The sequence below is a fragment of the Tiliqua scincoides genome, chromosome 5 (assembly GCF_035046505.1).
Source record: "Tiliqua scincoides isolate rTilSci1 chromosome 5, rTilSci1.hap2, whole genome shotgun sequence".
Classification (NCBI taxonomy): domain Eukaryota; kingdom Metazoa; phylum Chordata; class Lepidosauria; order Squamata; family Scincidae; genus Tiliqua; species Tiliqua scincoides.
The window spans coordinates 58,426,216-58,450,775 of record NC_089825.1 but is presented as its reverse complement, the minus strand read 5'-3'; the positions used below and the strand labels follow the sequence as shown (position 1 = coordinate 58,450,775).

At 43.2% G+C, this 24,560-nt stretch overlaps 1 protein-coding gene across 1 annotated transcript in view; it reads left to right on the top strand.

Annotated features, from left to right (window-relative positions):
• The window catches only part of AMPH (amphiphysin), a 112,766-nt gene that overhangs the window by 48,280 nt on the left and 39,926 nt on the right, over nucleotides 1-24,560 (top strand). Inside the window, exons 3-5 of the mRNA XM_066628319.1 lie at nucleotides 6,344-6,398; nucleotides 17,829-17,923; nucleotides 23,886-23,981. Coding sequence (XP_066484416.1) covers nucleotides 6,344-6,398; nucleotides 17,829-17,923; nucleotides 23,886-23,981 — 246 coding nt within the window. The remainder of the gene's footprint in view (nucleotides 1-6,343; nucleotides 6,399-17,828; nucleotides 17,924-23,885; nucleotides 23,982-24,560) is intronic.

The following is a 24,560-nucleotide window of genomic DNA, read 5'->3' as shown; positions in this document are numbered from 1 at the left end:
GGGTTCCCGAAGAGACTGCAAAATAGATATGTTTTCATGTGCCTAAACAACTAAGGCACGCTTCGGTGCCAGGAAGACGATATGAAGAGCTGAGAGCTTGAACGGGGGGTCCTTAGAAACAGGCAATTTCAAGGATTTCTGTTTTGCTCTGTGCTGAAGCATATCTATTCCGGGTGACATCTTTGAGAAGCTCGGAGAGCTGAAAACCCGTCCTCCCACGGCCTAGATACAACAACATTGCAGCGAAAAAAGCTATTAAGAGTGAGTGAACTTGGCTCGTTAAAATGTTTTACTGAGAACAGTAAGTAAGAAGTCTGGAGGAGGAGGAGATAATTCAAGATTATTCACGCTGGCCATTAGCCACCCAGGGGGGGAATAGGTGAATTGGTATTTCCCCTGCTGGAGTAAGTACAAGATTATATATTTTTTTAATGGTATGTACCGAAGAGAAATAAATAAGTAATCTTCAACGAAGGAAATAAAGTCTACCTTCATTTTCCCAGCAAAAAGCCTTAATTTAAGCCTGGACACTGCTGGTTTCGGTTTCGGTTTCTCAGCAAGAGGCTTGAATTTTTTTTTCTTTTGGTCATTTAAAGGCATACTAACCTAATTTGACTGTGGATTTGATTGACTTTTTTTGGATATAAAAATTTGGAAAGTAGCCCTGGATACAAAATTAGAAAGTAGCCCTGCAGGAAGTGGCTCGAGTTGGTGTTGATAAAAATGGCTTTTGAAAATCTAAAAGATGATCATGAAAGCCAGGCCTTGTTGGTGGACTTTCTGATGGATTTTAGAAGAGAAATGGAGCAACAAGTCAGAGAACTCTCTGAACAAATTGGGCAAATAAGCTCCTCCCTTGTAAACTCGCGGGAACAGATTATAAACAATAGAGAAGAAAAAAGAATGGATCAGATGTCAGGTGAAGTTAAAGAAGTGGAGTATTTTGAAATGGGACACGAGATGGAAGAAGCAATTGTTATAATAACTGGGAATCTTAAGGAAGAAAAAAGACGAAATGTTCAGAGAGCAAGCTGTCTCAAGAAGAGGAAGAATTTATGGATTGAATTCAAGAATAACAGAATGAAAAAGAAGAAAGAAAAACAGAGGGGGGAACTTAAGAAGAAAAAGAAGAAAAAGAATAAGTGGAAGAACCAGTAGGAGGACTAAGAGGGAACACCAATAAGATAGAGTACAAAGTAAACAATAAGAAGAAGGGCGAAATGGTTGAATAATAAATAGAATTTTTTTTTAAACATATTAAATTAAAATAGATGTAAATGAAAATTTGAAATATAAATATCGTGGAAATTAAGTGGTATTAAGATAAATATTTTATTAACTAGATTAAACTAAAGTGGATGAAAAGGGAATTTGGAATATAAGTATTGTGAAAATTAAAGTGGTAAATATATGAAATAAATTAGATGGAACTGCAATTTTGGAATATAAGTATTGTGTAAAATTTAGTGGTATTAAGACAAATAAAAGGGTTATTTTATAAAAAAGAAGGTAAATAAAATAAATTATAGATGTCAATTTATTTTGGAGAAAATATTAAACCTGTATTTTGGGTTAATAAATATGTGGTGGATAAGCGAAGTATAATATTATTGTAATTGGAGATATTTGTTTTTAGATGTGATATTAGAAATTAAGAATCAGATAAGAGATTGTATTTTAGAGGTTAGTTTAGTGGTAAGAAGAGTCTATAAGTAAAAATTTGAAGCCTTTTTTGATTGGATAGTTATGGAAAATGATGTATAACATGTTATAAGAGATATTGAAGGAGGTAATACCATGGTAATCGGAGACTTCTTTTTTAGATGTCATATTAGAAATTAAGAATCAGATAAGATTTTATTTTAGAGACTAGTTTAGTGGTAAGAAGAGTGTATAATTAAAAGTTTGAAGTGTTTCTTTTTATGATGGGATAGATAAGGTTAGAGGAAAATATGGAATGTTCAAGTATTAACCAGTTGGGTTAAAGAATATGATAATTTTTGTATTGATTATTAATTTCGTTTGGATTAATGTTTGTTGTAATCGATGGCCACCACCCTCGTGTGTAACCTATGTAGTCCTAGCCCTAAGTCTATCCAATTTTCCTTACCTGTATCTGTAATAAATAAATAAAGCATTATATAAAAAAAAAAAAAGAAAGAAGAAGAAATCAAAAAAGGGTGCAATCCTAACCCCTTATGTCAGTGCTTTCCAGCACTGGCATAGTGGTGCCAATGGGACATGTGCTGCATCCTGCAGTTGGGTGTCACTCACAGAGGCCTCCTCAAAGTAAGGGAGTGTTTGTTCCCTTACCTTAGAGCTGCATTGCCCTCATGTCAGTGCTGGAAAGTACTGACATAAGGGGTTAGGATTTGAGCCCTAAGTTTTGGTGTTGTTTTTTTTTTTTTGTAAATACTTAGTGGTCCCCAGTGATGAGCTTGATAAAGGTCAATAGTTAACTTTTGCTGCATGTTGCCTCTGGGAAGCAACAGTTCATCGTACCTAATAGTAACTGGTTGATTTAGGGTTTGATCCTAAACATGGTGGTCATAATCCAAAGAACTATGCACTGTTCAGACGATACTGGTTCAGGTTGATGAGGCTTGCTGGCAAGGTCCCTGGCTGGAACATGCACAGTTCAGCTTAGGCTTGGCCTGGGGTGATCTGTGCTGTCCCAGCTGCCTTGACACTTTCAGGTTGGCAAGGATTAGCCCATTTGGTCTATGACTAAAGGTAGCTAGGAGTCAGGATGCAAAGTTCTTTCTGGGATAGGTAGACGGTTACTACCATTTCCTCCAATTTAGTGGATAGTACGCTGGGGTAGTTTTAGCTAGATCTTGAACCTGCTGCAGTTGTTTTATCAATAAACTGGCCCTTAACCCAAGCCTCTCTCTGTTGCAGCTCCACTGGGGGGGGGCGTGCAAGGGTAATTGGATTAGTGACGTAAACCCACAATTCTGCCCGACGAGCTTCTCTTCAGTATGTGTGAATCAGGTTTTAGATGTTCCATGAAGGCTATAGCGTGTCTATCATGAGATTACTTTCCAACATGCCTCATTTCAGCTAGGTTCCCCATTCAGAATATGTGTGTGCATGTAGCTGCAACCAGTAGCTTTGTGTCTGATGCTGGACTTATTGGACTGTCAGGAAAAGATGAATGCTTCTGCCTCACTTACCTGGTTGAAAGCAGTTTGTGATAGGGCAGGAAAATTCACTATTTGAAGAAAAAGGGATCAGAAAGACCACTTGGCATGCGCAGTAGCTCTCTGGATTGTGGCTTAATATATTTAAGAACCGGCTGGCAGTGTCACTTTCAGTTCAGAATGTCATTAGTCCTTGTCCTCTCCTGCTGATGGAGGGATACAGCTTAGTGGAACAGCACATGCTTTGTGTGCATAAGATCCCAAGTTCAATTTCCAGCATCTGCAGGTAAATATTGTTGGATAGCAGGGATGGAAAAAGCTTGAGACCTTGGAGAGACATTGCAAGCCCCAACAAATAATACTGGAGTGGATGAATCAGTGGTCTATCTTGGTATAAAGATATTGTGTTTATTGTGTGATATTGTGTGATAACACTATTGTGTTTAGTGTTGTACAGAACACCAAAATAAGAGTGCAGGCGACCTGGCATATCCATGATGGCAACTGAAGCAATGGTTTCACATGGCTAATTGCCTCTGTCCAGCTGCTCATTTTCACTGCTACTTCTCTTGCTCCTTGTATTCAAATGGAAGAAGGGAGCAAAACAGAAAAAGTGCAGAGGAGTGGAGACTGGTGGGTTAAATATGTTCTAGCCTTCTACTCTATTCTCTTCCAAACTTACGCTTCTGTTTCCAATATGGGGACCAGTGGGGTTTGCATCTGGTGCACTAGTGAGTGAGGGAAGCAGCATTAATATGCCACTTCAGGTGCTGGGAACTTTCAGACCCGCTCTGCAGTCAAGATTCGTAGTCTATTCATACTCCTAAATTGTCAACATGATAAATGTGGCCCATATAGGCTATTTATTTTTCTGCTGGACATTAGTCTGAGTGCAGGCATGCATAGTTATGTAATTATTTTGCCAACCTATATTTACTTAAATGACATTATAGATTTTTTCCCCCCATGTCGTAGTGTTACCAAAGAGCTGGGATAAAGGCAGTGGTTCCCAAACTTTTTTGACTGGCAGTTCCCTTGACCTACTGGGCCATTGACCTTGGCGTCGCATTAGGGCTACAATCCAATACAATGTATAAGTGGTGGGTTTTTCGCAGGCATTCTGTGGCTCCCCTGGCTGGCTTCCATGGCTCCCCAGGGAGCCACGACTCACAGTTTGTTAACCACTGACTTAGGGAAATTATAGCAACCAGCTCTATTGAATCTAGGGGTGTAAGACTGGATAACAAACCAGTATACCTCAAAGAATCCCCCTCCCTAAAGAAGAGGTTGAGAGATATAATGTCAAATAAGAGATTACAGTTTTATTATAAATGAAGTATTGCATACAAAGAAATATCCTTTTCCACACTAAGAATTAATAAACAAGAATGTCTATACCCTCAACAGAGTGTAATATATTCCTATTTCAAAGTGGTGAGGGTGTGTAATGTGGTGTGTATTTGGGGCAGCTGATGAAATTAAGAAAAAGGTCAACTTTAAGGGAAAGAATTTTCAGGAGTCCCTGCTCTTTCACCCCAGCTGCTAACTGTTAGATGTGGAGAGAGGAGGGATGGCAAAGAGAGGAAGTAAAAGAGTTCCAAGCATGATTATAGCTACCTATGTTCCTGAAGAGGGTTTTGGGGTTACCTTCAGGAATACAGAGGTTCTGAGGAGCATGGAGACTTATCTAAGTTACAGCGCGCACAGCAGATGGTTGCCCATAGAAAGAGTAACAACTTGTTGCTCCAAATCCTCCTGCATTTAAGGAGTGTTAGAGTTGCTGCTATGTGCAGCTCTGGACATATGTTACGTTATCAGGATGGAAGAATGGAATCCAGAGTATCCCGTTTTAGGGTGCAGTTGTGCAATTGGGTGGGTGGGTGGATAGGTAGAATGGGTGCTGAGGTGCCAGTCCCTAGAACACAATAAAGGGAATGTTTTCTAACCAAATGCAGATGGACCTGTGGCATAGTTAGGGGAGTGCGGGCCACACCGGTTGTTGCGCACAGGAAGGGAGGGGCGACACCACTATGCACCAAAATTTTTAAAATCTTGGTATTTTTCAGTGATACCATCATGTCATATATCAACTGATGTGTAATTTCATGCAAAATGCAATGAAACAAACCATGTTGAAATATCTCTGTTCTATCAAACATTATCGCAAAGAAATCAGTGGGGACAGGGCAATGGTACATCACCACGTGCACCGCCTGAGGAGGTCCCTTATGGGGTGACGCACTGGCCTCCCATACCAGGTGATGCAAACACTTGTGACACCACTGAGATGGACAGGAGATATTGCACAAGGGGTGGATAAGGGTAACAGCTAACATTCAAATACAACCAGGATATAAACATGGTGGGGTGCTCACATGCCAGGAGGACATGTTGGAATGGGATTACATAGAAAATGCTGCATGTTAATGCAGTTATGAGCAAGGGGTTACTCATTGATACCTATACAGATAAAAATGCAGATTATGAAAATGTCTTGTTACAGTACCATAGGCAAAATACAGAGATTATTGAGAAGTTGCGTTCAGTGGTGGGAAGATACAAGCAGGACATGACACTGGAAAACAAAGGAGGTTTCATTCAGCGAGGATAATACAAACAGGAGGTGCATAGGAAGGGTTACAGGATTGCATTCCACAGAGACAGGAAATTGCACAGATTGGATTATCTTCTTCCTCCCAGGATGTCACTGGAAGGGACAGCATATCCATTTGAGGCTGGGCCAGAGGACTTCAGAAACTTGGCCTAGGGCTCAGGAAAGCGGTGGTTCATTTTCTATGCTGAAATTCTAGGTGAAACATTTCAGCGTGCAAAAGTGGTATTTATTGTTGCTGGTACGCAAAGCTGGTGGTCATATTGTCTGGCATCATGTTTATACGGTCATTCATTATCTTGTAAAGGGTATGGCATACCTGGGAAATAGAGGAGGGTAATAATTTTTTTAAATGATTTGTAACAGTAGCAACCAACCATGTGTGTGTTTTACAAGGTGTTTATCTTCTGAGATTGTTTTTGTTGCTAGTGAGAGAACATCATCGTGTTCCATTTGACTTCCTTAAAAAGAGAAATTCTGCACTTGTACCTATTGTATAAAAATTCAAGAGTAGCATTCTTTCTCATGGATCTGTTTTTTTCATTGTGATGTGTACGTTATATCATTTTGCTTCTGTATTGTGTTTCAGGCTGAAGGCTCCAGGCTCCAAAAAGAGCTCCGAGGATATTTAGCTGCAATTAAAGGTAAATGAAGTCAAAATTCAGTGAAAATTTTTTTCCTTTCCAACAAATTTACACATGAATCAGCTGTTTTGTGAAAGTTAGAACGTATATTTAGGTGGCTTTTTCCAGGTGTCTTAGTGCTGTGGTTGATGATTACAACACAAATGTACGCGTTCATATGGTAAAAAGGAACCTCCGAAGGGGAGAGGCCATAGCCTAGTGGTAGAGCACATGCCTTGAATCTGAGAACTGATGAATTCAGTCCTTGGCACCTCTAGGTAAAACTGGCAAAAGCTCAGGTCTGAAATTCAGGGGGAGACATTGCAAGTCATTATCGATAATAGCTAGATGGACTAGTACTCTGACTCCAGATAGCTTCATACATCTGAATGCTGGTACTCCACATGAACTACCAGGATCAGCATAGTGGGAAAGAAGTGCTGTTGCCACTAAACAGCAACAATGCCCATGCCTTTTTCAGATTCTCCTTCTTCAGGCAGACCAGAATGAGCCCCACAAAGGTCAGGAAGTTTTTTGTGATAGTGATAAGTGTGGAGTACTAGAGACATTTACTAGATCCTGCTATATCTTGTGAGAGTGGGACACTCCCCAGTGAAAACAGAGAGCTCCCACCCCTTAGAGCTGCTCCATTTCAAAAGAGGAAGTAGTTCTGGACACTGCATTCCTTTGCATGCTTGATCCTGTTTTGAAATGAGTGGGCAGGACCAAGCATGCCAAAGCTACAGTTATGCGCTGGAGTGTACTCGGGGCTCCATATATATGCATAATGGTGCACGTCCATGCCTTGGTAACATCCAGATTTGATTACTGCAATGTAGTACATACATGACTGTCCCTTAACACTGTCTGGCAATGGCTCAAAATACAACAGCAAGACTATGAATCAACAATAATATATATGGACCACATTACCCCAGTGTTAAAAAATGAAAACTTTCCCTGGTTTCCAATTTATTTCTGGGTGCAATTCAAATACAGGTTCTGGGAGGCCTTCCAAGGTGCACAGAGGTTGTGCGCAGCCTCCCCGTGCCTCATAACATCTCCAGCACAATTGGAGGGCACTTCAGGTTGCGTCCAGAGGTCCTTTGAGGGACCCTCTGGCAAATCTCGGTAACTATGGGGGGGTCTGGGAGCAGACTTCCCATAGATACCAAGGGCTAACCTGTAATGAAAGTTTGTACAGGTTTGTAGTTTAGAAGCAATAAACTATCATAGATTGTCCCACTAGTAATTATGTAGTTCATTACATTTTATATAGCTTGAAATGATGTGGGGCTGCCTTGCAGCTGAATATGTGGTAAGGTCTTAGTTGGATACCTTCTGGGTACCTACATTTGTTAAGGTGAAGTGGTAGTGACTTGCAACAGGGCTTGTTCTACTGCAGCTCCTTGAATCTAGAAAACATTCCCCAGACATATCTGGCACCATCTCCTGTCCTTTCAATGTCTGTTTTATCCTCGTGAGCTACTGAAGTCAGTTTATATATTGCTTTTAATTATTCCATATTTGAGTTGTTTTAATTATTTTCTTTTAAACTTATTTTAAATTTTTGTAAGTCAGTTTAGGGAACGTGTTGATGTAGGAAGGCAGGGTTATAATAGTTTTAAATAAATAAAACTTGCACATTTATTGTTTGCTATGCAACAAGAGAGAACCTCAAATTAACTATCAATATAGTCAATCAATAACTGCAGAGGGCGCTAAATCATTGTTCAATTTTTTTTGGTTGCCACGCATGCAAATAAACTATTTTTTAAATGCTATGGAATGTTCATTCTGCCTTTTTGAATCCCCTGGACACTCAAGGCAGTTTACACAGATTTTTTTTTAAGTGTATCAAAATACAATCACACAAAATTTAAAATAGGCAGCTGAAGGCCAAAATTTCAATTGAGAGCAATTTTAAAAACCCTCAAATGTCAGAACTGCAATTGAAGGCCTGCTGAAAGTCTTTAGCCAAGTCTTTAGCAAATGCTGAAAGGCAGGCGGCCGGGGACCTAGGCGGCTATCTCTGGTCAGAGTGTTCTACATCCTAGGGCCCACTGCAGCAAAGACCCTCCCACAATGCATTTCCACCAGTCAAATATCTGAAAGACTTGGGATGTGCAGAATGCCCTTTCCAAATGATCTTAATGAGAGAGCACATTCATATGATGTGGGGACGGGGACCCTTTAATTATGCTGATTCCAAGCCCATTAGGACTTTAAAAGGAGTTAATAGCAACTTGAATTGCCCTTAGAAACAGACTAGCAGGCAAAGCAGGTGTTATAACGGAGGGGTCACAGGTCTCTGTAAACTGGTGGCGGTTGTTATGTACCATTTCTTGGTCAACTGATCACAACAATGTTCTTATTTTTAGGCAAAATTAGTGAGTTCCTTTTACTTTTACTATCGACTCAGTGCTACTTTTACATTTAGTGTCACCCAAACTCCTAGATCACAAGCAATATGTTTTGTAAAAGGTAGTGTGATTTTCCTCCCTCCTTGAGCAGATGGGCTTTCCATTGTGTGTGGGTTGGGTGTTCAAGGATGTGAATGTTATCATGATAGCAACAGTTCTCTCAATCGCACCTACTGGTTTTTAATAATTTCTATTTTTAAAATATGTTTTGCTTTAGTGCCAATTTGGTTGTACACGTTTCCTTAAGCTTAAGCCATTTCTGCCCAACATTGCATATACGCAACAGGGATCAAATGTGTACACCTGCGGGCTGGGAAGAAATGGGTTTAATGTAGCCTGTGATTTTCCTTTTAAAATCTTCTTAACCTTTTGGGAGTGGGGGGAAAGATTTGTATAATGGTGTTTTGGAGAAACGGCTCAGTTTGGTTAGTGGGCACCATGGCTATGGATACATTTTGAGAGGCACCTTTTTAAAGTCTTCCATGCAAGGGTGTAGTTGAGAAGGGGAATGAAATTGCAGCACTTCTTCACCAGGAGTGCTCAAGTTCTGGCTTTGAAAAATCTTTTTCTGAGGATCTTTTTAGCCTAGAAACACCAGACTCAGTTGGAAGCAAATGGAGAAATTTACCTAGGGTCACATGCTAATGTCTAGGCCAGGGCTTTCCACATCCTGTCCAGCAGGCCGGATCCTGTGCCCCTCCCCTGTGTGAACTTCGCTTACTGATCTGCAAATAAGCCATCCTTCCCCATCACCGACCTCTCCCAAACCGCCGCTTCCAGATTCCGCTGCCCCAGCAGCCACTGCATCCAGATTTCTGGGCAGTTGTGGTGGACTAGAGTTCAGTTTGGGGGAGATAGGCAGCGGGGAAGGACGGCTTCCCAGTGGAACGGTAAGCACTGGTCACGCCAGGGATGCCTTTCCCATTGTGCAGAGGTCTCCAGTTTGGAGACTGCTGGTCTAGGCCATCCATTTTTCCAATGGCTGTCTAAGAGATAGTATGTAGCTTCATGTTACATTAAGGTTGCAATCTTATTTAAATTTCTCTGGGGTAAGTCCTATTAAACACAGTGGGACTTACCGTATTTTTCGCTCTATAAGACGCACCTTTTCCCCCCCCAAAAGTGGGGGGAAAAGTGTGTGCGTCTTATGGAGCGAATACTGCAAAAAAAAAAAAAAAACTTCGCCCCTGGCCCCGCCCCCTGCCCGCTCTGCTCGGCTCCGCTTCCCAGGAAAGCGTGGGTGGGGTGGCAGTCTTGCTGAGCAAGCCCGCGTGTCTACTCAGAAGTAAGTCTCAGAGTCACTGGGGTTCACTCCCAGGAAAGCGGGGGTGGGTGGGTGGGATGGCAGGCTCGCTGCGAAAGCCCATGTGTCTACTCAGAAGTAAGTCTCAGAGTCACTGGGGCTCACTCCCAGGAAAGGGGGGGGAATGGCAGGCTCGCTGAGAAAGCCTACGTGTCTACTCAGAAGTAAGTCTCAGAGTCACTGGGGCTCACTCCCAGGAAAGCGTGGGTGGGATGGCAGTCTTGCTGAGCAAGCCCCTAGAGCAGGGGTGCTCATTATGTCGATCCTCGAGCTACCAGTCCATCTCCAGGCGAAATGAGTCAATTGCGGGCTTCTCTCCTGTCCACGCATCCCTAGGAGTGAGCCCCTGGCAGGCTTGTGAGCCCAGGGAGCGAGCCTAGGGAGTGAGTCCAGGGAGCCCAGGGACTGAGACGGGCTCCTCCCTGGGAGAGGAGGCGCTGGAAGGCTTTTCTCCCGTCCACTCATCCCTGGGAGTGAGCCCCATTGGCTCTACTGGGGCTGACTTACCTTTCCCCTGCTTTTGCACTGGTATGTATAGAGATCTGCACCCCCCCACTTCCATCTGTTGGTTCTGTGTGCAAGGGGTTTTGCAATGGTCCTGCTGTGATGTCTATACAGAGATCTTACCTGCCCCACACTTTTCCCCTGCTTTTGCACTGGTATGTATGGAGATCTGCGCCCCCCCACTTCCATCTGTTGGTTCTGTGTGCAAGGGGTTTTGCAATGGTCCTGCTGTGATGTCTATACAGAGATCTTACCTGCCCCACACTTTTCCCCTGCTTTTGCACTGCTATGTATGGAGATCTGCACCCCCCCCCACTTCCATCTGTTGGTTCTGTGTGCAAGGGGTTTTGCAATGGTCCTGCTGTGATGTCTATACAGAGATCTTACCTGCCCCACACTTTTCCCCTGCTTTTGCACTGGTATGTATGGAGATCTGCACCCCCCCCCACTTCCATCTGTTGGTTCTGTGTGCAAGGGGTTTTGCAATGGTCCTGCTGTGATGTCTATACAGAGATCTTACCTGCCCCACACTTTTCCCCTGCTTTTGCACTGCTATGTATGGAGATCTGCACCCCCCCCCCCACTTCCATCTGTTGGTTCTGTGTGCAAGGGGTTTTGCAATGGTCTTGCTGTGATGCCTATACAGAGATCTTACCTGTCCCACACTTTTCCCCTGCTTTTGCACTGCTATGTATGGAGATCTGCACCCCCCCCCCACTTCCATCTGTTGGTTCTGTGTGCAAGAGGTTTTGCAATGGTCTTGCTGTGATGCCTATACAGAGATCTTACCTGCCCCACACTTTTCCCCTGCTTTTGCACTGCTATGTATGGAGATCTGCACCCCCCCCCCCCAATTCCATCTGTTTGTTCTGTGTGCAAGGGGTTTTGCACTGGTCTTGCTGTGATGCCTATACAAAGATCTTACCTCCCCCACACCTTTCCCCTGTTTTTGCACTGGTCTGTATAGAGATCTGCTCCCCCCCCCCTGTATTGGAATCCAGGAAGATCTGGTGAGGAGGTAGATGTGGTGTCAGCAGTGGCCCCTTTAAGGGTAAGGCCTGGGCATCCAGCAGAGTGTGGTGCACAGCTGCAGCCACTGGAAGGCAATAGGGCCCTCAGGGATATAAGGAGTACCAGAGGCAGAAAGGGTTTGTGGGTTTTGAAGGAGTGCAGGTTGGAGGTAGGGGAGGAGACTGACTGGGTTTATTGAATTTGGAATCTGACTGTGGATTGTGACTGGACTTGGATACCCTGATGGATTTAACTGACCTACCTGGAACCTGACCTTGGACTGTAATTTGGCTTATTGGTTCTGGACTCTGATTTGGTAACTCTGAATGATGGGACTGATTTACTTGGAATCTGTGGACTGGAACTGGACTCGTTTTTGCTTGCTGCACTGGTGAGTTGCACAAGGGGGACTGATCAGCCTTAAGCGGGCACGAGGCCCAGTGGATTGGAATTTGGCAGAACATCATTGTAGCAGAAAGATAATGTGATCCCCTATTTGAGTGCACCTGCTTTTGTGAGCTTCATAAATTCTGACTCTAGCGATGATGAGTTCTTGGTGTTTCCAGAAAACTAGAGTGCTCAAACCTTTAAGTCTCTCCATTTGTTAATGACAGTGATAATGGTTCTTAATGCCACTGTTGACTGCTGTTCACTTTACATGGTTCAAATGTTATTCTGTTATAGTTTATTAAATATTTTATTACACTATTTGGTTCAGAATATTTTTTTCCTTGTTTTTCTCCTCTAAAAACTAGGTGCGTCTTATGGTCAGGTGCGTCTTATGGAGCGAAAAATACGGTACTTCTGAATAAACAGGCATAGACTATCTCTCTAATGCACCTTTTATATATGTATCAGAAATTTTTCATTCTATTTTTGTTTTCATAGAACCATAGAGTTGAAAGGGGTCTTCAAGACCATCTAGTTCAGCCCCCTTCTTGAATCAGGAAAATCCTCTCTATAATATCTTTGAAAAATGACTCTCAGGCCTCTGCTTGAAGACCTCTGGCATAGGAGTTCTAAACTATTGCAACCCACTGCATGAGTGTTTCTACTGCAACAGTAAAAGGATAATGTTTTTCAGTAGAGCAGTTTGTATCCATACCAAGAAGTTACTTTTCACTTTTAGAGAAAGTCGATGCTGGCAACGGGTTTCTGGAGTCTCTGGTGCAAAGTGCCACACTGGACCATCTTATGGCACACCCTTCCAGACTCTCAGGGTATACTGGGCACTACCAGTACTGAGAATTCACTGGTCAGTCCAACTGAGTAGGTTCTCTGATGGAGAGGTTTGGCCTCTTGACCATTGGGGACCCTTGTCTGATACCACCGCTGTAAGATATGCCTTTGTTTCAGTCCTTTGCACCTCCAATTAGGAGATATCAGGTTAGCAAGATGAGAAAAGACTCCTGTTTGGGAACATGGAGAGCCATTGACCATCAGAGGAAACCCTACTGAGCTAGCAGGGCCAGTGATCTAACTCTGTGTAAAGCAGCTTCATATTTTCTTTTCCTTGCTGTCTTGAGATCTTATTGATATTTTCTGATTTCTGCCTTTGTAATGAAATGAGTCAGTTAACTAGAAACAAATGATGCTGATTCAGAAATTGATGTTAAATATTAATTGCTTGTTTGTTGATGCTTTTTCCTGGAACTTGTTTCATTTAATTTGTCTAGTTCTGGAGCAGCAATTAAAATAAAACTAGAGCAAAAAACCTAATTATGAAATGTAGCTAATAGGATTTGATATTCCCTAAAATATTCTTGTAGATAATGCCAGAATGAGCTCTCCGAACATGGTAAGCTCATTAAATGAGACCGTTTCTTGCTCACTTAGATGAAGAATGCCATTTGAAAGACTTGCACCTATGTAGTTTTATGCACATAAATGCAAAAAAAGTGGATTGTTTGATACATTTAAATAGTAGATCAGATCAGAACCTTTATTGGCATACACAGACAATACAGTATATAGTACAACATATAAAAACAATGCACAAAAGGGAAAATAAAAGATCCATCCAGCCCCCACAGTAAAAAGCAAAATTGTACTTTGCATACAAATGAGCCCCCATCCAAAGCATTAAGGCTCAAGAATGAATGTCAGCATTTCATGGTGCCTCTGAATAATAGAATTAGCACATTTACCATCTTAGTTAACTCCTTATTAGTGCCTGTTAACAAATAACAAATATTATCCAAATTGGACCAACCAGAGTGACCAGAGAGAAATAAACTTAGGTAATATAAGTGCAGATCCTGGTACCAAGTGCGCTGTAAAAGCATATGCTGTAAGGATTCAACCACCCCCAAGCCACGTGCACACACCCTCATCTCCACAGTAAGCCCCCTGTATCTGCCACTCAAGACATTAGAAGGCACAACATTACATCTGAGCAGAGTGAATAGCCTTCAATCTTGTGGATGTTCTAAGTTATATAAATAATCTGGCCTCCTGCCATAAGAGAATGGTAGTTGAAAGTATCAAGAGGAATAGATCTTGAAGGCGGCATCATGTAGGACTTGCCTCTCCTTATCCAGGAGCCTTACTTTGAATAAACTGAACACTTGGGTCAGAGGTAATGAGCCCAACAGATTGGGTGTTAGACCCATGATCCATATTTTCTTACTAGACAGGCCTTGCGAGGGTGTAGGATCAGATAGCAACACCTGGAGTAATATACCCTGGTCCGAAAGATAACAGATTCTCAGAGTTCTGAGAAGAGCAGAGCGGCTTCAAGCTGCTCCAAACTCCCCGTGAACGGGGGTTGGGATCCGCCATAACTGGTATAATCCCAGCCTTGCCTCCTGCTCCCCGCCCCCAGGGCCACCCACTGCCTGCCTCCCCCCCCCCGCTCAGTAATGCCTCCCTTCCGCTTTCTCCCTGCCTCCTCCCCACCCAACCCAGAGCCTTGTGTTGGCCCAACTAGGCCGATGCAAGGCTCGCCATACAAGCTGCCACAGAGGCTGGATTCAGCCTCTTGTGTACCGGCGCACCTCTGTGCGCTGGCGCGACTTGCTTATGAGGAGGCGCAAACGTGCTTTACGCCACATTTGTGGGCCTCCTGGGCTGGCGCAAGGGACTTGCGCTGGCCCAAGTGCCGTTTAGGATTGCACTGTAAGTCCAACTGTCATTACTGTGGACATAAAATCCCTAAAATCGATTGGTAGATGTCTGGGAATGGACTTCCCAGTAAGAAGGGACTGTCTGATTCTGATGCTGGGTTACTTGGGGCACAAATGCCATTGCCTTTCAGATGGAGGTGGTGTGACTCCTACCTTGGCCTGTTGCATGGCCCAGTGGAAGCTCAAGTCTGAGGTGAGGTGGGGAGCAGGTACTGACCGAGCCTCTATAGGTGAAGTGAAGTGCAGCAACCTGGATTGGGGGAGGGGGAGATATTTCTGGCCCAAGCTAAGGTAGGATTTCTTGCTATTCTTATGAAAAAGATACATAACTGAAACCTAGCATATTTTTAAAAGGGAGCTGGCTGCAGGGCCAGCTTCACTCGTATATTTATTTTGCAGTTTCCTTCTTGTCTGTGACTAAACTGAATGTTAATTCTGGCAAAACATCAGAAGAAGTGCATATGGTGCTAGAGATCAAAAGAAGTGCATAGCAGGCCTGTAGGTTGAATATTTCATGTCCTCCAGGGCTAGAGTTTGTTGTGTCCCAAACATCTCAAACATTATCCCCCAAACATTCTGCTTGGGGGATAAGCAACTTTTCAATATCCTTAAATACTAAGGAGGTTTGACTAGCAAAGGGTCACTCTCCTGAGTGCCCTAACACAGGGCACTCTCTGGGGTGTTCACACATGCTGCTCACAGAAACTGCTTCTCATAGACCAGACACCCAGACAGGTAGCTATGTCTTGCGCTTTGAACTCTTTCTCTTCCCTCACTCCTCTTTTTCCCTTCTTTCCCCTCTTTAGCTAGCAGCTGTGGTTGGCAGAGCAGGGATCCCTGAAATCCTTCTCTCCCATTCTCCTTTCTGATTTCATCAGATGCACCAAATACACTTGCATGACACTACACTCGCCACTATAGGACACTCTGGTTAGGGCACTACAGTAGTCCTTTACTGATTCTTTTGGATATCTATTTTGTGTCCCTTTTAATAAAGCTGTAATCATTTATTGGAATATTTCTCTCAGTCTCTTCTTTAAGTAAAAGGAATTTCTGCAGAACGCTGGTTTGCATCCAGTCTTAAGGGCCCAGTGTTCCAATAGAGCAAGTGTACTAATTCCCCTAAACAACTAAACCAAGCTCTTTTGGTAACAAGGGTGCTGAGAATTTTCTCTTGGATACCCCCAGCTTCCCTTACTGAAGTTTAACTCCCAGTTTAAGATCATACATATGCTGTTTAAACCAGGGGTGCCCAACACGTCGCTCGCGATCCACCGGTTGATCGCGAGGCAAAATGAGTCGATCGCGGAGCCCTTAGTCTAGTCTATAGACTCTATAGACTAAGGGCTCCGCGATCGACTCATTTTGCCTTTATAGAGTCTATAGACTAGTCTAGTCTAGACTTTTCCCCACTCTACGGTTTCAGGGCAGAGCTACCAGGTGGAATGGGGCGGGGCATGTGAGCCCAAGTCGGCGGCGGGGGGGGGGAGAGGAGGAGCAGAGTACATTGGCTGGGAAAGGCCAGAATTGGTGGAGGAAGTGGTGGCGGCCGGCTGAACTGGCCTGGTTCTCTCCTTCTCCCCCTCCCCTTTGGCGCCTGGCTGGTGCATTGGCCATGTCGCTGTTCCAGTCGGCGCTGGACTTCCTGCCCGGACCAGGCTCTCTGGGGGCCGCCAGCCAGGACCAGAATGACTTCATGGGGCAGGTGGTGGAGATGGGAGAGATGAAGCTGCACATCAAGCAGGTCATCGCCAAAGGTGCGGGGGGGAGGGAAGCCCCCCCCTGGGATGAGTGGATCGTGGAAGGGCCCCCCACGAACCTCTTGGCCCCCCACCTTCTCTGTTGGGGTCCTTGGTTGGGGTCAAGGAGCCTTATAGGGTGAGGTTGTGGTGGGGGCTCAGCTGCTCTGGGGAGGGCTTCCCAGCGCTGGCCTTGGGAGCTTTGGACCCCCCCCCCATTGCCAGGGAGGTGGGGTGGGTGGGGAGGCAGGTGAAGCAGAGCCTCCCCACAGGGGTCCTTCGAAGAGCGCTGCCGCCGTGTGATGCGCCCAAGCTCTGCGCGTGGGTGCTTGGGTGGGTGTTTGTAAAAAAAACTCTGGTAGATCTCCAGGCCTTGCTGGGTTTCAAAGTAGCCCTCGGGCCAAAAAAGTGTGAGCACCCCTGGTTTGAACCATGCCATGATGCAGCCTGTGTTGAGCAGAGCACAGGGTGGAGACCTGAGGAAATCGATGGGATCATTTGAGATAGAGAGGGTGAGGGTGTGTGTGTGAGAGAGAGAGGGGGGGGATCAGTCAGAGGGAAGCAGACATAAATGTATAACCGCCCCCCCTCACTAGTTCTACTTGCATTTTCCTCCTCATCTGGCTGATTACTGTGGGGGAGGGGACACTTTAAAAATGCTTGTGGTCAATCATTTCCTGGGGGGAATTGGCAGGTGCAAAAGGGCTGAGCACCCGCTTCTGAACCCACTGATTCTCTGTTAGTATTGCGAAGGAATCACAAGGTTAAGCTCTTGTGTTTACCTTTATAACATGCAGTACCACCCTAAGTTCAATTCTGTTTTAGCTGTTCTTGCCTTAATTCCATAGGGGATGAAGTGGACAAATCTGAACTCACTTTTCCCAGCAGCTGTGCTATGAAGTCTCCATTCCTAGCGGATCTCTTAAAAAAAAAAAAAAAGACTTTTGTAAACTTATGAATATTTTATACACAAGAGAGTTACGAATTTGATTATGAATTTTAGACTGGTCATGTTTCTAAGGAAGGACTAATGCATTGTAGCAGATAAAGATTCTGTATCTTAAAAAAATGGGCATCCAAAGGAAAAGTGGATTAGTGCTTTCGTGTTCACCTGTGGTTGTTGTTACTAGAGTGTTGCGATTTAAAAAAAAATAAAAATATGTTGAAAAATGTTCAAATATATGAGTTCTAATCATGAGTTGGCCCTTTAACCTTACTTAGCATCTTTACCTTTAGAAAATGTACTTCTGTTTTTATTGACCACCAGTGGCATTTTATTGGGTTGGTAGCCCATTTGTGATGAATCCAGTTGTCAATAGGAAATTCTTTGTCTTCACCCATTCTAGGCATGCAAGATGCTTCTAAGAAGCTTACAGAGTCTTTACACGAAGTATATGAGCCTGACTGGTATGGCCGGGAAGATGTAAAAATGGTTGGAGAGGTAAGAATATATTTAAGATGTTTCTGGTCCTGCCTAGAAAAGAGCCCTGTGTCATCTGACAACAATGTAATATCAAATGCTAAAACACCAATTAAATCAAATTAAACTATGGAAATAAACTTTGGAAAGAAAGAAATATTAAAATGGAACACAGAACAGAATACTGTACACCAGAAGAAACCAATGACCAATAAAATCAAGAACGTACTCCATTGTCATTGATCATAACTAGCCTCTGAAATGGAGGCCATTTCCCTTAAAAACCTACTAGAAAGGTGTCAAACACTTTTACCAATAAGGCCTGTCTTGTATGGTCACCTGATGCCATACATCATTTGGGGGTGGAACTTGGCTTGTAATGATGACTTATGCAAACAACTGTTTTTATTTGGGAGGAAACCACAGTCCCAGATCATTTAGAGCTTTAAATGTCAAAACCAGTCTGTGGAATGCAACTTTGAAAGAAACAGAGAACCAGTGAAAATGATACAGTATCAGAGTTGTATATTCTGGATCTCATTTAGCGTTCTGGCAGCTGTGTTTGACCGGATAAAGTTACCTTACTCTCTTCAAAAGCAGCTCACATAAACAATGTGTTATAAATTGGGGCAGCTCTTTCATGCAGGTGCAAAGGCTCAAGTCTAAGAGAACTGCGCCTGCGTGAAAATGGAAGTGCAGCTGTCTGTAACTTGAGAAGTCCATAAGTTGGCTGTCCTTAAGTCAGGGAAAACCTGTACATCATTCTAAAAATGCTTAGATGGGCCAAGAGTAGAAAAATACAACCTTCTAAACAAGTCATTTTCTCCACGTTTATCTGGCTTGGTTTACCACAGCTCAGTTTTATGTATTTATAATACTTCATTTATAACCTGCCTTTCTTCCCGAAGGGACCCAAGGCGGCTCACAACAATGATTAAAAGAACACAATTAAAAACATGATTTAAAAAGATAACACATTTACAGCAACCATCTTAAAAACAGCAATCAGACAAAAAAAGTGTAAAAGAGTAAGCAGCAGCAGTTTAAAAAAGGCCCCAAACCTGTGACTGGATGTTAAAAGGTGTTAAGAGATATTAAAAGATGTTAAAAAGGCCAGGGACTCAGAAGGCTTGTCTAAAAAAAAAAAAAGTCTTCAGGCCTCGCTGGAAAGTTTGAAACATTGGTCTACAAGGAACCAAGCAGTAGATTTTTTGCTTTGTTTGGAAACATATATGTTGTTGCAAATTCATTTTGTGGAGCTGTAAAAGGTGAATGGTACAACTCATTTATTAATTTATGAAACTGTCTTGTACTAAGTCTTACGGTTGATCCATTTAGGGCAAAATCCTAACCCCTTATGTCAGTGCTTTCCAGCACTGGCATAGCAGTGCCAATGGGACGTGTGGTGCATCCTGCAGCTGGGTGTCACTCACAGAGGCCTCCTCAAAGTAAAGGAATGTTTGTTCCCTTACCTCAGAGCTGCATTGCCCTTATGCCAGTGCTGGAAAGCACTGACATAGGGGTTAGGATTGCGCCCTCAGTCTAGTACAGTCAACTCTAATTCGCAGTGTGAGTCTTGAGCGGAACTCTTTTCCAGCTTTTGGTCTTTCAACTGAAGATGCCAAGGATTCAGCTACATATTAAAGCCTATCACATGTTTTGCTGCTGAGCTGTGGCCGCTCCCTAAGAAATTAGCTGGTCTCTAAAAGCATATTTAAAAGCAAAAATCTTCATGTGCATAAGAATAGCATAAGAGGCCAGAATCTGCTCAAAACAGCACGTAATTCCCCTATCTCCAATCCAAAGTGATGCTCCCCCTCCTGTGTTTCCCAGTGTGATTCTTCTGCTATTCACATAGCTCAGTTCTTAAATAAAATTGTAGGTTGGAAATTATTACTGGATGCTGTAAATTCCGATACTTCTTATTTTTCTTATGTCTTGCTCATGTTTTGCACCACACCTGTAAAGGCAACTTTAGTGGACCTCATCCTAATTTATTCTGTGCTTCACTTTACACATTGCACTCTGAGATCAACATTGCAGTCTATGGTAGTTATTCTCCTTTACCACTGGTAGGGAACTTTTTATATGGTGATGAACAATATTTATATACTGCTTTTCAATAAAAGTACTGTACTGTAGTTCTCAAAGCTGTTTATAAAACAAAATAAATCAGTGAATATGATGACCATTTGTCCATTCAATTTAATTATAATTCAGCATTTCACTGTGAAATGCATTTAAGGAAAAAGGATGGTCCAGCATAAATTGTCTACCGCAGTTTATCCACTAAGTTCTGCAGACAAGTTTGTGTTGCATGTTGCCTTCCAAAAGACTTTTGATAATTATCTCTTAAAGCTCAATTCATTTGTTCAGGAAAGGCCATTCAGCCCTGTTAATTGATAGGAAACTTCCAAGATCTTGATTTATCTAGAACTTGTCTCTGTAAATTGATGGGCAACAAGGGGACCTGGGGTTAACGTGCTCTGATTTAATAATCAATGCCACTCTGTGCAGTACTGTGATTAAACTTTGCCACCACTAAAAGAATTTATTTCGTCAGCAATGATTACTAAGTTCTAGTAATTATTTATAGCCCACAATTAAAACAAGAGAGCAGTTTCAAATGAGCTGAACCGTGTGACATAAATGATCCACTGCTTCCCTTGCTTGTAGCAGTGTTATTTCTGGACAACATTACTAGGTAACAGACATGCAGGTTACTGTTTGTGTGAGGAAAACCAACAGTGCTGTGATCCAGTGACTCTTAATTTTTCAGGTTATTGTGGGATATTTTTCATCCTCTCAGACTTCTTTTCCATCTGTGTAGGTCCTAGGATCTTTCCTATAGTTATTGGTTTTGAATGCAGAGTTGTCACAGCCTGATAGCTGGTGTATTGTTTGAGCTAAGATCTCTGGTTTCTGTCTCGTTGTGACAACAAACGCAGTGTCAAACCTATATGTGGTGTCAATGAGAACACCCTTGATTATTTTAACAAAATAGCACCCAGATCAGGTGCCCCCATGGAATGGGGCCATGGCATGAAGTGGGGTTTAACAATTTGCCCTTCTTCAACCCCCAGTCTAGATCATGTAATACACCCCTGTAGCTGTATTTTACTCTAGGGGGAAAAGTTCCCATTAGTACCAGTTAGATTTTTTCCCCCTGGGTAAATATCAGATGGGTGGAGGGAGTGATCCAGATTGGAACCATGGCAGGGCAAAGGTTTATGCTCCCTCCCCTCTGCACCATGGTCCTGAATCTCAAGGACCCAATCCAAGTGCAATTTAATTTAAAAAGAGAAAAAAGCAATCAACTGTATTAGCATTGACCGTGTGCTTTACGTTAGTGTAGTCCTTATTCTATAAACTCGCTCTCCTTCTCTGCTTCACCACTGTCATTGTGATGTGGAATTAATAATATTGACCTGCCTGCAGGGTCATTGTGAAGATTACTGAGATAATGTTGTTGAAGTACTTGGAAAAAGGTGTGCGTGTGTGTGTGTGTGAGTGTGTGATAGATATATTCTATATCCTGATGGGACTTGTCAGTTCCTCCTTATACCCAACCCCTGTTTGGTGTGAGTGTTGGAAGCGTACCATTTCACACACCACACGTCCATTTACCTGACAAAAATCGATTCAAGTTCTTTGCCTGTCTCTATCCTCTGTGCTTTCATCCCATTACCAGTTTCTGCTTTTTCTCTCTCTCTCTCTCTCTCTCTCTCTCCCCCCCCCCCCCAATTCCCTGCCCAGGAGGAGATCAAGTAGTGCATCTTAGGAAATATTTTCTGAAAGGGTTTAAAGGATGGCCTCTTATTTCAGCAGCATCTATGGCATTTTAAATTTAATTGGAGTGCTATTTTAGTCTGGCATGACACAACCTTGTTGTTTCTAGTGCATAGTGGATGCAGCCCATCAGCACTAATAGGCTTGAGGGCCTGAAAGTCCCACTGAGTACTGCCCCCTGGGGGTTTAACCCAGGACTAAGCTGCAGCTTATGTAAAGAATTGTCTTGTTTATCTGCTGAGGTAGCTGTGACTCAAAACCAGATTCAGTGTGACTGAGGGAAATTTCTGCTTCCTCAAGGGGAAAAAATGCAGTTCTGAGCTAGAATGTTAACCTTTAATGTTTTAACCAATACTGGGTATCAAATGCACTTTTATGTTTTATACAATTTTGTCTTAAAAATCTGCTGTACACAGTGGAGAAAGAGCTTTCACTGCTGTGAAAAGCTCTTTCACATGCACCCTTTCTGCCAGAAGAATGCAGCCTAAGAATAGCTCCACCCAAATTTGGGAATGGATTGTAGAATTCAGATGGGTAGAAGCCAAGCATGTCTGGGACCAGGGTTGCCAGATGGGATGCAACCAGACATCTGAGGTGGGACCAGGTGGTGTCACAAGACTACTTTGAAAAAGGGCGGGGGGATCTGTTACTAGTTTAGAACCAAGCAATAAAAGCTCAGAGTCATGCAATGCGTTGAAAATGGCCTGAGATTCAACTTTGTTGTCTGTCAGCTTGAGAAAAAAAGCAAAAAGCTGGAGAAACAGAGTCATTTTGCTCAAACTGGCAACCTTACCAACTGTTCCCAGTTGGTACAGCACATTGCTTTGCATGCTCTGACACTCCCATTTTTGTGCGTTTCAAGGCACTACCTCCTGCTTGCTGTATTGTAGGCCATAGTCTTGCCTGTGCTGCAGGCTTCAGAAGGGTGTACTAGATTTTCCTTGCAAACCCAGAGATCTCTGGTGCAGCACAGTAGTCAATATTCAATAGAGTCTTGCCGTTCTAGCAACCTTGAAGCATGACTAGAGCAGTCTGAGAACCATGCCAAGCCTTGTGGTTCTGGTTCCAATCATTATTCTTTCCTAAGTGAAACCTGGGCTTACAGGTCCAATTCTGGTTAGGATCTAATTGTTCCCCATTTCTGATAAAAGTCTAAAGATGTAAGCAAGAGACTATAGCTGTAGTTTTCAAACTCTCAGGGTGTTTTGAAGACCACAGTAAGTCCTTGCAGGGGAGGGGAGAGGCAGCGGGGTCGTAGGGAAGGCAGCGACGCAATCCCCAGGATCGCTTCACTCATCTGCAGGGCTCCTCGGCCTTCTAAATGTGAAAGCAGAGCAATTGTGCTCCACTTCCGGTTTTGTGAAGGTGGAGTGCAATCGCTGCGCTTTCACTTTCTGGAGACTGGGGAGCCGTGCAGATGCTTGCACAGGGCTGCCCGCACCCCCGGGATGCTGCTGCAGAGACTGGTAAGTGCATGTCAGTCCCTGCAGCCCCCTGAGTGATACGATCCTGGGGATCACATCACTGCCTTTCTTCCGCCCCCGCCCCTTTAGGAGAAAGAGGCCAGGGCTGTCAGGCCGGGGTGTTGCGACACCCTAGTTTGAATAGCTCTGGACTATAGGGAGACTGTATTTGATGTTATCTCTATTATACAAAATTAAACAGATTTTTTTAAAAATTCTACCTGCTGGATTGACTGCTTCCAAAAAGAACAGATGACTGACTCTGTCTACAATGCTGAATGTACTTACTTGGACATCAGTTCTATTGACTTTACTTCCAGGTAGTTAGAAGATCTATAGCGCTAGGGCCTCCATGCTTCCTTTTTCGGAGTCATACCTCTGTAGCTCTTTTTTTTTTTAAGGGCAAAGAGAACACCGTTCATATCAGTATACACATCAGGGCAGCTTCGCAGTGTCTACCAGCTTTCTGATGTGTTTATACCCAAACTGTGAAGCCTGTCATACTTTGCCGGAATGGCCTTGCTTTCCAAACATGTGGCTCCTAGATGCAAAGTAATCAGATTGCTAGGATTGACTGTGACTCCATTTGCAGAGTTCACTTGGCTGTTGGGTTTGTTGTTCCACAGTGTGTGAAATGGTCTTTCCTTCCAGGTAAATATGTGTTTTTAGTTTTTGAATGTCAGTTATCCCTATTTTGATGGACATTTTGCTATTCCCCCCTCCCTTTGCAGAAATGTGATGTGCTTTGGGAAGATTTTCATCAAAAGTTGGTAGATGGCTCATTGCTGACCTTGGATACATATCTGGGACAATTTCCTGACATAAAGGTACTGTTAATGTCTCAATACAGACTGGTCCACAATTCCTATGACCCCTCCATGTTAACAGATGGATGCCATATGCATCCACCACACCTACTCTCCCAAGCCTATGAACCAAACCTTATTAGTTTCTGTGTCAATTGTTATTTGATCTTTAATAATTGTAAAAGTGTGTTCCAAAGCAAAGCTGGTGAACTGGGTCTTTGTGAATTTACTCCTTGTCATACAAGGAGCACAACACAAATAGTCAGGCAGTTTACCAGTATCTAAACTGCTTAACTATTTGCATCATGTTGTAATCTGGATTGCATACTGGCTCACCAGTTGTGACACTTTTGCATGGAAGGTGCTTCTTTAAGATAGGATGATGGACTAAATACAGTCAGTTTTCTTTATATGTGAATTTACTATGTGTGGATTCGCTTATCTGCAAGGGCAGAATTGCTGCTACTTCTTGTTATCTACACCACTGTTCTTGTTATCTGCTATGCAGAGACCTTCTGGAGGCTGCAGGGGACCTTCAGAATGGTAACTGTGACCAGTGCAGACCCCGTCCAGTGCAGCTTCCTGAGGGTCTCTGCTGGA